The sequence below is a fragment of the Dufourea novaeangliae genome, unplaced genomic scaffold (assembly GCF_001272555.1).
Source record: "Dufourea novaeangliae isolate 0120121106 unplaced genomic scaffold, ASM127255v1 scaffold49, whole genome shotgun sequence".
NCBI classification, from domain to species: domain Eukaryota; kingdom Metazoa; phylum Arthropoda; class Insecta; order Hymenoptera; family Halictidae; genus Dufourea; species Dufourea novaeangliae.
The window spans coordinates 1,424,016-1,438,304 of NW_015373928.1; the positions used below are offsets into that span (position 1 = coordinate 1,424,016).

General features: G+C 35.9%; 3 protein-coding genes across 5 annotated transcripts in view; 2 read left to right on the forward strand and 1 right to left on the reverse strand.

Moving 5' to 3' along the window:
• Positions 1–3,248: 3,248 nt before the first annotated feature.
• On the forward strand, positions 3,249–3,962 carry LOC107195120 (biogenesis of lysosome-related organelles complex 1 subunit 4). Its single transcript, XM_015584898.1, has 4 exons — positions 3,249–3,329; positions 3,442–3,513; positions 3,582–3,803; positions 3,870–3,962. Exons 1-4 carry the CDS (start codon positions 3,249–3,251, stop codon positions 3,960–3,962), a joined length of 468 nt encoding a protein of 155 aa, XP_015440384.1.
• Positions 3,963–7,035: 3,073 nt separating this feature from the next.
• LOC107195115 (transcription initiation factor TFIID subunit 11) lies at positions 7,036–8,195 on the reverse strand. The gene is made up of 5 exons (XM_015584894.1): positions 8,052–8,195; positions 7,722–7,981; positions 7,551–7,638; positions 7,368–7,464; positions 7,036–7,287 (listed from the first exon to the last, which is right to left on the reverse strand). Exons 1-5 carry the CDS (start codon positions 8,193–8,195, stop codon positions 7,154–7,156), a joined length of 723 nt encoding a protein of 240 aa, XP_015440380.1. The 3' UTR covers positions 7,036–7,153.
• A 1,123-nt stretch (positions 8,196–9,318) lies between these two features.
• LOC107195125 (serine/threonine-protein kinase tricorner) overlaps positions 9,319–14,289 on the forward strand; it is a 36,773-nt gene continuing 31,802 nt past the window's right edge. The window contains exons 1-2 of one of the 3 annotated variants that reach the window (XM_015584904.1): positions 9,319–9,502; positions 12,154–12,287. In XM_015584904.1, the coding sequence (XP_015440390.1) occupies positions 9,501–9,502; positions 12,154–12,287 (136 nt within the window). In that variant the 5' untranslated portion in view covers positions 9,319–9,500. Of the gene's footprint in view, positions 9,503–9,564; positions 9,656–12,153; positions 12,288–14,289 lie in introns of those variants that run through there. The other 2 variants (XM_015584908.1, XM_015584905.1) reach the window with 2 other exon arrangements.

A 14,289-nucleotide genomic window follows, 5' to 3' on the forward strand; every position in this document is an offset into this window, starting at 1 on the left:
TCTTAAGAGACAGACTGTTGCAAGCGTGTCCTAACGAATTCTTTATACACATTTTAGAATAAACCTTTTATTTCTACCAAATACAACCACCACTTAATTTTATTCCCACAATAATAGATTGCCCTATCTTGAAATGTCAAGATTTCATGTTAAATTGCATCACTAAAAAAAATGCAAAATATCCAATGTGGTTTCGTCTGCATCATATCAAACATTGAATATGTAACTCATAAATATACTTTAAATACAAAATATTTATGAATTATATTACTAATAATAAGCGCGGCGTACAAGAAGACCCTAACCTAACTAAGAAAAATAACAGATCAAATACTACTCGCGAATACACAATCGTACGATTGCATATCTGCGTTCACTGTACTCGCCAAAAGCACGTATACAACCTGTCACCCGTGCCGCTTCGGACCAATCGTCCTACGACATGATTGGGGACTGGAGGAATAAAAGCATGCGACTCACCCGATGATAGAAGAGCTCCCTATAAAACTCGAAGAATCTCGAAAAATCGTGTAGCTTCGCTTAAGAACATCCTCTGTAGTGGTCGCTTATGCAGTATCTGGAAAAATCTGTAAAAAAAGGAAAAGAATTCGTTATAACCTCTTCTGAAAATTCTAGCTGTTTCAGTTGAACAGTGTAAATAATAGAATATAAAGATACTTACAATCTCTCTTTGTAGAGCTTCGCCCAAAAACATCCTCTTCCGTGATGCACTGACTCTACTTTTCCGAACGAGTACTTTCAAATAGAAAAAAAATTAAAATAAAAGACTATCGCGACCGAACATCCAAGCCGGCGAACAAATGACTTTATTTTCGCGACTAAAGAAGCAAAGAGTGTCCCGAAACTCTGAAAGTAATCGATTGTACGCAAAAAACACTGACTCGACTTTCGCGAGGACCTAACGACATCTCCGGTGAGATTGTAATCTGAGACAGTTCGCTGCGCGCAAACATAAACAACTTGTACGATTGTAAACACTGACTCGACTCGACCGCCTTGCGCGCGGCCACTAAACTCTGAAAAAAAAGGAGGGGAAAGAAACACAATACGGCGCACGTGCACCGGCTTATCCTTTTTATTTTTATATCGACCAAGTGTTTACGTTGAAAAAATTGTCATTCAATGATAAATATGCGTTAAAATGCAAATATGAATTTAACTACGCAAAATATTTCAAAGTAATTCTCATCTCTCTGTATTCATTACTCATATATATTTGTTATTAGTATATTATATTGAAGACATTCGTTATTAGAATTTAAGAATACGTTTACTCGTACTTTTTGTCTAAATCGCGTACCGAATTTTATAAATATTCGGAAATTATTGCAAATATCAAAATTTCGTAATTTAGTCAAGCTTCGATGAGCATGATAAATTACGCAGCTTCGATATAATTACACTTACATCCGAAACTGTATATAAATGCAAATACGATGACATCATAAAGATAAACCGGTGAAGTTATTAAAATTGAAATAATTTCGCGACCGAGATGCAGTACGGTACGAGTATTTCTAACTGAAAATTCTGGAAGCATCTCGTTTAAAGTTTCTAACGGTTTCTAACGGTTTCTAACAAGGAAGCCATGTTGAATGCTTCAATTACGCGTTTGAATGTGCAGTAATTCTCTAAAATATTCTTATTTGATTTTAGCAGAGCTAATTATAAAGTCACGATTATGTTTAACGTAAAAACAACGAAAATGCAATAAAATAGAAATATGTTTAACCTATTTTGTTCTAATATGTTACCAAAAGTCACCAGTTTCCCGCCGAATTGCTTCTAATGGGAGTCCACAGTCGTCTCATCGGTGACGCGTTCCTTCTAGCCGGCATCCTGAAACAGAAAATACACGTTAATACGAAGTAGTTATACTAAATTCACAATGATTCAATCAAAACGAAACAATTATTGACTCGAGGAATGTTGCCAAAGATTGCAAAATGATCAAAAACTGCGTAAATACTAACTGGTATCGGGGGGAGAACAGAAATTGGGAAGCCGGTTCACTTTATCCAATAATACCGAGTTAATTTACGATTATTTACACGGAATTGAATAGATATTAAACGAAAGTAATGGTAGAGTGCTAACGAAGATACCAATAACATAAATAACTTAAAGAAATATGTAATAATACTTACTTCCCCAGGAGCGAGGTCACTTGACGTCTAATCACTTCACCTTCACCGAGAAGAATGACCGTTAGGCTACCCATGACTGACTATGATTGGTGGATCGGTGTGTGGAACGCGAGGATTGGTCGCCTCCCTCGCGCGCCACTTCCTATTACTACGAAAGAGAATATTTACCACCAAATTATATTTCAATACATTTTTCTTATATGAATCTGAAATTAATTCAGAAGGGAATGACTGTCATAAAAGGGAAACAAAGAGGCACACACTATCCCCGAAAATGTGATTTAGATTCGTGATTAAATTTGTTTTAGATCGAAAATTTTGTTGCCGTCTTCTCGAAGTTTTCAATCCTCCAATGGTTCTCTAACGCCATCTATGATGTACATATCCTGTCAATTTGACAATGGTGCCAAAGTTTATGAAATACAATCTGACAGATATTACCAGTTAAATAATAGATAAAAACTATTCTTTATGGAGAAAACTTGACTAGCTGAGCTCTAATTGGGTCGAAGTTCATTATTTCATTACTCCCTCATCAATTGCCAGAAGGTACTTGATTGTGCGTATTAAGATTCTTATATCACGTTATCATGATAAAAAAATGTAAAAATGAATAAAAAAGGAACGTGGCAAAAGTAATAACTAAAATGTCCATTAACGATGCATTTAGAATAAGTTAACTTATAGATAAGTGAAAAAATATATACTTTCGCGCGTCATATTTCATCAGTTGTATTATATTCATCCTTTACACCAAGCTACCGAAGCATCAGATATTCTTATTCCCACCAAATCAAATGGGTACACATATTATGAATAGAATATATAATGCTCCATTTGTGCTAATAATACTCGGAATTCATGCTTTATCGGTAATGTCGGGTATTGACACTGAAATGGTAAGGGGCCTTTGGAGTCCTGGAAGTATGCGACAGAAAATTACATTACATGTTAGGTCTATTTTATATCTCGCCTGTGCCTTTACTTTGTGGTATTATTGGGTATTATGCTTCCAAGCAAACGGTGCAGACCGTGCAATTTTTTATTTGAATAAATTTGTGTGTAGGAAGGAAAAGAGATATGTCTTCTCATACTACCGAAATAGTCGAGGAATTGGCAAAGGATTATGCAAATTATGCAAAATTGGATTTGTCCAATCAAGCAAGTATAACATTTTACATAACGTCTATATAAAATCAATGGATTATGTTGAAGCACGCTTTGTAATCATTTTATGTTGGAATACTCAAACTAAAACAGACTTATGTTACAGATGAAAAGTTTTCATGACACCATCGAAGATGTAATGATGCGCTTAGAAGAATTTCAATCAATCATTGAAATGGTTAGAGATTATAATTGATACAAATCATTATTCAATATGGCATGCACACATATGTTTTTTGTTGAAAGGTTCAAACCGAAAGAGTCCAATGCATCGATCAACACATTCCAAGATTGCAAAATTTGCAACAAGAAGTTTTAAAACTTTGTAGACGAATAGATGCTCTTGAACATGTTATAGCAATGGCAAATGTAAATTTAACTACTTTAGAAGCTGCTGTTGATAATGCAGAAGCTGAATTAGGAATTTCTGACAGATTATTTGGAATGTTAAATCCTTTGTCCTTTTTTGTAAGTATTCAATTATACATATGGTTTTAATATAAAGTATGTCTTGGAATATAAATTATATTGCAGAAAAAAAGCCAAGAAGCCCTATTACCAAATAAATTACCATTATACGAACAACCTACAATTTATAGAACAAGGGATTATTTCAATAGTGAATAGATGACATGTTTAATTTGCAGAAATGCAATATAATATCTTCATTAATTAACCAAATAAATGAAGATACATTGAATGTTAAAAAGGAATCTTAATCTTTTGGAAAATGTGCAATATCAGGTGAACTTTGTGTATACTTATTTGGATGTAGGATACCTATATAGTAACACTTTTAATTGAATTATTTTTAGGATTAATCCATAGCATGGAATGTGAAGTAATATATTTTGTTACAATGTGTTATATTTTGTAATCTATATATCTTGCTTGTTTCTGTTATTGAAAGTCCAATTGGTATATTTAAGGAAAAGGCTCAACATGCTGCAAGAGTACAGGTTTTTAATTGTGCTTTCTTTTCACCTACAGAACAGCTTCCACCTATACAGTGCCTCCATCTGGCTAACTTTCCTATGCCACAAGTAACACTGCAACTAGACCAATTTCCCCACTGATCCCATATTTTTGGTCCTTGTCTTTTCAATGTGTCTGCAATCACCATATTTCTTTACCAGAAAGTAGTCTTTAAATGTTCAAAAACATTAATACAAGAATACAATTATAAAGTAGTGATATTTATATATACATGTATAAATAAAGTTTTACTAAACAAAGTTTACACACTCTGTGATGCAATTATCAACATTGGTTACATGCCTTAAAGAAATGAAATTACGAATGTTGTTATTCTATTACATGTGGTTAAGGAGAATAATTGATCATCCCTCTACTAAAGTTGTTTCAATGAACCTGTTATGTATATTTGTGTTTAGTTATTCGAAATGATAATTCGATATGTTATTGGCATCTGAATGCATTAGCATACACAGATATTTTTGTAATTAACATATTAAACCAACTATTTAATAACTATATACCTTTTTGGTATCGTTTAATAGTTTCTTTATTTACAGCATTTTCTTTATTTGTATCGTCTTCATATTCATTGCCTGTTCTAATGATTGACGGTTCCATTCGTTGCGAATCGTCTTCCTGGATTATACCCAGTTTGAACTCGGAAGATGTCTTTGTAGGAGGTATTACGGTGTTAATTAAATCATTTGTGCCTTCCAAAAGTACCATACATTCCGTAATAATATACCCAATTACTATTAATTCAACGAATTTTCTTTTTATTCTGTATAACATGAGGTTGTGTGTGTTGTCGTAATAATTTCACGGCGAACTTGCAGCCTATTGAAATTAACTGATAGGGTATTTCAAATATCATGACTAATGAAATTCGATATCAATTAAAAAAATAGGCTCTTCTGACAGAAAAAAAACTTCAAGAAATTTAAAACTTTCGCGTATATAAAAGAAAACGGGAATTTATTTCAATGCGCTGATTAAATAAATAAAACGCAAATGACTTCCATTTTATTTAACAGAAAACATTATTGCTATTAATACTATTATTAATATAAGCATTAGAATATATTATTAGAATATATTATTAGAATTGTATCAAGTTTTAATTCCAAGCCAATGAAAAATATTTTTATCACATTTTTTTAGTTGGCACGGTTTTATTTGTGCTTTTTTTAACCCTTTTGTGCAGTTGTCCGCTGAACAATGTCGCCATCGAACACGTCGACCATTTCCGCAAGTTGCACTACATAAACTCCAATTACCCCAATCATCCCACTGCTCGTTATCTACAATATTCAACCGTTAATTATTTATATAGAGAATTAGTCGTCATCTAAAGTCTACATCCCAAAAATTTTCATAGTTCTTAACGATGCAAAAACAATGATTAGAAGAGGAGTTTTGTTTACCGCCCACTCTACATATATAACATGAAACATGTATTCATAGTGTTTCATACACATACATAGTTTTTTAATTTCTTCGGTTTCTTCCGGAGAAGCTCGTCCTATCTTTACATGGGATTCAACATTAATACCATTCTTAAGAGAAACGTTAGACATATCTTCTGCTAAATAACTAAGCAACTTTCGGCCATAATTTGTCGAATTGTTCAAACAATATGAACGCTGTTGAAATTTCAAAATCGACGGCTCCTTAGTACGTTGTATTTGTGATTTACTCGTCTTTACCTGTTATATTGAATTAACATTATCATGCACTTACAGTGCAACTGCCAATACAATTGCATAACTAACTTGTACATATTTGTATATTCTAGCATTAGCTGCAAAAATATACGGATACATATGAATAGATCCATGATCAAAGTAATCACACTGAATCTTTTGTCTATTATTGTCTTGATATTTTCCATCGAAACTGAATTTAACAGAAGTAACATTTTCTTCTTGATTACCATAGAAACTGAATTAAAGAAAGACAATTATTAAAATTCACTGATGAACTGATAGAAGACATATATATCAGGTAAAGTTAAAAATATTCATGGAATTTGGTTGACGAATACGAGTAAGTTACTTTGCATTATAATGTACCGTCTGTTAATGCAGTTTAAAGTATTTTCCGTCGATCTAAAGGTATATAATTCTTTGTATTCGACTTCATTATCAGAATCCTCTGGGAAAACGTAACCAAAACAATGGGTTAATATCAGTGCAGATAATAATCGCATAGCATGTTAATCCCTCCGGGAGTCTTATTAATTCAGGCGAGTAACGTCTAAACGGAAAAGACTGGTTAAAATCTGGGGTAGAAACAATCTTGTTAATGTATTAATATAGCTTTGCTATAGTAACTGATAGATTTAACCATCTACTATATATGTATACATATATGTGTGTATAAAATGTTGTTTGGAAACATGTTCAAGTTATTCAACAAAAAATATTGTAGGTACTTCAATAATTTACGATCGATTTTGTTCATACTTGAAACTAAAATGAGAACAAGTTAAATGAGAAACAAAGAATATTGAAAAAATAGAATGTATAATAATATTGTACAGAATAAACTATGATGACATTAATGAATACTTGTAATATTAAAAAGAGTAGCGATGACATTAATACATAATTCAGACGTAAGTAAAAATTTAATGTGACTAAAATATTTTATGCAATTACAGTTAAAAAACAATTATATTTTTTATAACACTTTTTTTCGGAAATTTTAATTTGATATACCCTCTCTATTTATTTTATACAAAAATATCATATAACTCGCAACAGTTCCTCAGGTCACTGTGCACAATTTTTGCAAACTGAAATTGTAGCCTGGCCCGAACTAGATCTGCTGTCTGTTATTTACAGCCTAAAAAATGCCTTATGTGCTCGACCATTTGGAATCTGTCCTTGAAGTCTTAGTCTTCTAACTGCCTCCCTCAAATGTTTTGGCTGTAATGGTCCCGTTTCTTGGTGTGCTTCCATAACATCAAGGGCTGCATTTAAAAAAAGAATCAGTCGACACATGAAACAATTATTACATGGTAAGAGGTTCTAGCTGAAATCCAAGTTGTACCTTCTTCTACAATTTCTCCAACAAACACTTTTGCAATACCAGACATAGCTATTACTACATTTTGTGATACAGAACAACCTGTTATGGTTTGCATAATCTGAGAAAAAATAATATGATCAATGAAGCATGTATAACAGGATATTATATTAGATGCAAAATGTTTTCAAGCACAAACTCCATTACCCTTTTTATAGCTGCTTTTGGAAATGCTGCTCTCCTATACATTTCATACCTATCCAACTGATCCTCTGTAAAATTTGAAACTAATACCCTGTTAAGAAAGAAATTCAGATATTTCTGTCTTTATTGAAAAAATAATATTCAAATATAATAGTTCCAAGCACAAGAACATACTGCATTTTTTCTCTCTCCTCCTCTTCTAATTCTTTCTTACTTTTCTCTTTGCTTTCTCTTCTCTCTTTAACACTGGTTGGATTTGCATGAGGTAATACTATATGATTGCCAAACAGATCCTCTGTAGTTTGATCTTCTTCCCTGGTTTCAATTTCATGTTTAACAATTTCAATCTGATCTTCCACTACTGCACTTAATAAATTAGAGCCCACTTCTTCTACATCCGATTGAGATTGAGAACTCATTGCATCTGATTCTACCTATAACATTGATATTTAAGACATGTAAAGTGACATAATGAAACTATTCAACATAACATTTACAATGTACCTTAACCTGGATATTATCCACATCAACTGATTCTGCATCTTTAGATACCAAATTTCGGGATGAACTGTCTTTTTCTAACTTCTCTTCAATGTCTGTGTGTTCACTTTCATTTCCAGAATCTTCTTTTCCAAATATGTTATCCATTACTTGAATATTTTCGCGAATCTAAATAAATTCAATTTGAAAGGAGTCGTCGCGCGGGGAAAAGTTGGGAACCTCTATTGGAACGAGTTAAAGGACCACAGTCCACCACGGAACACCACGGCACCACGGTCGATGTGATGCACGTCATCGATCATGTGCATTTAAAATACTGATGTATTTACAATGATTTAGCCGAAAAATAACCAAATACACTGTTTCAGGTCACTTAATACTAACTTAATTATACACATATTTACAATAATATACACTTAATAAAATAACAAAATTTCTGTAAATTAATTTCACCAATGTGAAATGAAACTATTGTGCTACACGAAATTCATCAAAACAATAAAATGTCCGCACATAACGAAATCTAAATCCAGAAGCACTGACGAGGTATGTATAAGAATAGACTTTTCATCTTTGGTGGCCTATCTAAACTGTAGTACCGACACCTTAAAAAGCCTGTGGTTTAGTGACCTCTGCGTTATGAGAACGGTGAATCTGGGTGGAATCTGCGGTGAGTGCGAAAAAATTGTACATTGGATGAAATATCTACTCCTGTACACACTTCGTCTATATCAGAAGTTTCGAAACTCGAAAATCCAAAACACGAAAAACTATTAATTCTAACGCGGCACTTAAGATGTCGCCGTTGTTTAACCTCAAGCCGAATCCGCATTAACCATTACACTCATTGAGTTTAGTCTAACTTAATCTTTAAATCTACGTAACGATGGCGCACATTATCCGCACGCGCGCTCGCTACATCGAATCGTAGCGTGGCGCCAGCTGGTGGCCAAGAGAAGTTTAGTCGACAGTGTCGCGACGCCGCGACGTATTTGTCAATATCTCATCGTTTTCACGATTTTCACGGTTCATAGGTACGCGTTCATTGATAATTAACGCGCGATTGTGCTTCGATGAACAATCGTGAACGGTTAAATAATAATATCATTGGTCATTACGTATCCGTGACGAGTACGATTCGTGATCGGAAGGTGAGAATAAAGTTGTCGGCGCGAAAAACGGACATCGTGAACTGACCGCGACTCTCGAGACGGTAGCTGGTAGCTCTCGGTAGATCCGTGGTTTGCAAGTGTATTCCTGATCTTATTCGGGAGGCGAAGGAAGTCTGGTGACTCTGGCAGTGAGTGAGTAGTGAGCGTTACAGTGATATATTAAAAACGGTCAAAACAACAGCATTTTCGGCCAAAATTTCGCTTACGCGAGTTCTATAACATTCAACATCGAACACTACGAGCCTACGAATGCAGCTTCAAGAAGGAGCCGCGTATTAAGATGTGAGTACGATGTGCCTTCGAACGTAGATGGTGTACGTTGGTTGCTTGCCGGATTTCACGGGAAATTATGCTGAACGAAGAAGAAAAGGTTTCGTTTCCAGGGACGGTCCTTCGCCGGACATAAGACAGTGTGGCAGACTGTCTTCGTAGACGGTACGAAAGACTGCCTGTATAAGAAGCAGAAATTATTGTTGTAAACACACTTCACTTACGTAGGACACTGCACGATCCCTTTACGTTCGTGGTTGACGCGCGCACGTCTCTTTCTCTTTCCTACCGTGTATACGTACATACACACAATCACACACTATCTCCAACGACTATCGCATATACCTACATATGTACACACGTAGCAACGTTTCACCGTCGGTCAGTGTTCGTTGTATATAAGCCTTTATACGACGCACACCTATGAAATATCGTGACAAGATCACACGTCGAACCGGTCTTGTTCTCTTCAAACGTTGCGCGAACTCGCTCTATTCCTATCTCTTTCATCCGTAAGGTCCACAAATCCTGATTGTATGTACCTACCAATGTTTTCTGGTTAATCTTTATTTTCTAAACCGCGGGTATATTGAGCATGCTACGGAATATTCTTACATGAGAGGTATTGTATGGGGACGCCCACTATTTTACCGATGACTACAGTTTTCTTTCAGTTTTCTTTGGAAAATGTTTTGCAGCCTACAAAATCGTACATTAATCTGTCCACATTCACAACTTTTGATATAATTTCCTTCTGAAAAGTAAATTCACAATGCATCATTTACTTTTTTCTCTTAGTTAATCAATTGCTCCCAAATCGATTAGGAATTGCTGCCCTCATATTATAAACAAATTGGAGATTTGGAAAAATGGAAGAAAACAGAAGAGTATTGTTGGTCGTTACAGTAACTATAAAATACTTTGAACGCAGAACTATTACCTTAACGACGAGATGTGCATTTTGTACTGTTACTCGAAATATGCCCCTTCTCTTTTTTTAATTGAGGAGTTATGCTGGATGACCTTGAAATCATATCGCATTCACCAAACAAAGATCATCGTTGAAATTGAAGATGGTTTCGACACGTGTATTTAGTTTCCGAAATTCTTTTTTATTCAGTTTTAAACAAGAAACTGGATGCCATATATTTTTCCCAAGCGAGATCGATTAGAACTCGTCGTGACGCCCTACGCGTGGTTGTTCATCGTCGAGTTGTGACCGTCTATTTAGGTGTAGTTACGGGTTTAGTACATAAGTGTCGCATTTATCTGGAGGTATGCGACGTGAGACAACATCGACGAGAACACTTCGACGCAGGAACTCACGGAACCAAAGGTGTACAGAGGAGACGGTCGTTGGCCGAAGGAGAAACGACCGGAGTCTCCTCGCTCGAGACGATGAAGCCTGTTTTACTACGGAGCTACGCTCTGTCAACTCTGTTCAATCTACGAGCAAATTATAAAACTGTAATACTGCCTTGCGAATCATAAAAAGTACAAATTGTAATTTTGCTCTAATAAAAATCACTTTATCCATATTTTATTGTATTTATACATGCTTTAGATTATATGAATTTTTCGAGGAAGCAGGTGCAGGTGCTATTTTTATTAACACATCACGAACTCTCGAGTTACGAACTTTTTTCCATAGTTTGTTTTGTCTTCATTCCGAGTAAGACTAACCATGGTTTTGCCTTCGATTTAAAAAATAAATGGTATAGACGCGATAAAACGACGTTTTATGCAGTATGTTACTTCTTGTTAATACCAACGCGGTTCAATAACGATAATTTCTCAAGAAATTTCACGGAGAATCGTCGCCCCGCGAAAGCTTAAATAAAAAAAGTTTACGAGTAAAGCGTCCCGTGCGAGATATGGAATACGTGTTTACGGCAATCGGAATCGGAGGTCAGTATACCGTTAGACACTGCGACATCCCCTTCTCTATTTCGCCAAGAACAGTGCGGCGGAACATATAAACAACGGAATTTATGTTTTTCAAACAACAAATAATCAGACATAAAACGTAGTTTTCCTAAACTTGGGCAACAATCTAATAAGAAATAGGATTACATACATATACATATGAAAGGATAGTGGATTGTTGCACGATACATGCTGTATTAAAGTAGAAGTTTCATAGAACGCGCTTGCATTATCAGTCGAGAAGTATTGTTGGGCGGAACAAAATGTGATTCAAGTCTCGTTAAAGTAGGAATGGTAGTTCACGCAAAAGCGCGCTTGTTCCTTTCTCATTGTAGCTGCATCGGGTCCTTGACTCTGCCACTGTCTGCAAGTAAGGCGAAACTTTACGTAAGCACTTTCTATCTGCGACGGCTTGAAAACGATCGGTGAAAAACATTCAGCAAAATTGTGTGTATATGTGAACCGCATAATTTCTTCGACCCATTAGCTTTCCTGCGTTCATTAGGTACAGGTATTAAACTATTCTTGCTAACATCAAAACACACAAGGTACGATACCTTGAAAAATTGTTTATGATGTAATAGATTTCTGTGGAAATATATTAACCTTGCTTCGCAAACGCTGCTTAATTCAATATTCGTCGGTGTACCCTTAACGATAACTTATTAACGTAAACTATATTTTGTTCGATTTGAAATGAAAACGTTAGTTTAATCTTAGGGGATCTTTTTGCGTAGGTGCGAAGAGGCTACAGAAGTGGAGACGGATCATCAGCAAACAGCGGCAACAACGATGGGCGTCGCCGAAGACGAGACGCCGTCCTCTTTGACTTCTCATCCCAACCCAAACGTTAACAATCCCAATCAAGAAGGTACGTGACCGACCAACTTGTAAGCATTTCCGTCAAACGACGCAAACTCTAACTAGTGCTTAGAAGATTATTGGTTGATATTGTTATTGTATAAGTATTGCTTGACAATTTGTACAGTAGCGGTACATACAACTACGTATGAGTCACAAAATGAGTCCGCGTTAATAGTGAGTATTCCCGTATTTTACTTCGAAGCAAGATTAAGTTGCAGAACGAGCGCACGTTAATCCGTTCAATTATACTTTCCGGTAGGATCGGTTTGTCGGTATCTATCGATCGTTTAGGTGGAAACGCGCTAATACATGAAACTTTGCTAGTGTTTGCGAGATTCGAACAGGAGGCACACGCTTGGAAACTGATGAGAAGCCTAGTCGAAGACTCCTCTGGGGAAATATTATAATAAAACTGCTTTTTGAAATTCGAGTTTTATTGTTCGCCTTCCGCGTTTACATTTATTCCAGGACGTGGAATATATATTTCCCATCGCTCTGTTCTAACGAAAGAATGGAAGAAAATGGTTGTAAGGAAGGAACCTACCAAACCCTGTATGACGTGCAATTTGTTGTGTAAGAACTATTGTTTTCGCAACTTCTGTGGAAGAAATGGAAAGCGTGCAGCTTCCTGTATACCTATCTTCCTTATAATATGCGGAAGTTCTTTCTGGTCGTGAGTTTCCCTCGCAGAAAACTAATTCATCTTTCTCTGAGAGCGTAGTCGTGAATCTAATTTCGAAAATTTGTATACGTTGCTGTTACGCGACTTCCTGTTCTGATACACAGTTATTCTCCAAATCTATCGATGTTTGTACTAAATAGCGGATTCGTTACAACCGCTAGCATGCAACGTATTCTCTGTAGCCCTTCGTTTTCAAACCAAATGAAGGGTAGAGCACGTCGATCGAAAGTATCGGACAGCAAATGTATTATCTGCCGGCAAGTATACCTGCTGTCGTCCGTTGGTAATGTAGGTATCTTCGAAAGGCGATCAAAAAAGCATATGTACATACATACATACGTACATACATATATAGCACAGTGGGTCGAATCGTGCCACGTTTCCGGAAAATCGTTAAAAAGTCGACGGTCTTGTCTATGTAGCTTACCATTGTTAGATCTACCGCTGTTGTTGACCACGTACGTCCCTACAGTGTTAACGTTATTAGAGTGGAAATCCTGCGCGGATGTATTTACATGACCGCTCTAGCGATTCTTTTACTCCGTAAAAATTGTCCGCAAGTTTGTGCGAGTCGTCTATCGACCTATGTATTATTTCGATACGTCAGCGATAATACATATACATATATGAATGTGGTCGCATACATATTTAATAATTCGGGAACATCGTGAACACATAATTTTCGACCGGAATCTGTGTAATAATAATAAATGATAGGTAAATTAATATTAATATAAGTTGCATCTCCTAGAACTTTATGAGCTTTCAATCATTTGTGCTCATTTAATCAAATCCTGTGATCTTTCTTCACTGTAGAAACACTGAAATTACTAACTTTTGAACAGTAATGTGCAATATTGTTCGGGCGCTAAAATGAGAAGCGTGAGTATTGGCGATCGCGCGCAATGCATGCTCACAGAGAAAGCATAGCGACAATTTCCTACACCGTGGATTATACAATATATTCTCGGTTGGTAAGCAAACAGTTCCGCAATATTTTCACCTGGTATGCGACACGAAGTGGAGTACTGCAGTATTTTAGTTAGGTCGGGCTGCGCTTTGAACCGTTGCCAGCAACGTTTTCCTCTTTGTCAATCTAGTTTTCCTTCTCTGTTGCTCCAATCTTCCGTAACCGCGTCTTTGTCTTCGTCTTCGTCTTCTTATCTCCTATAGATATTCTAGGTCAAGTGTGTATTTTAATGGTCAGCAACGACGTTGACGGAGATTTTTTGAGTCACACGAGGACTCGTCGGATCGATCGAACTGAAACCGTGTCGGTGAGTATTGATCTACCGATCGTTGCGACTCCGGTCTCTCAAAAACATTT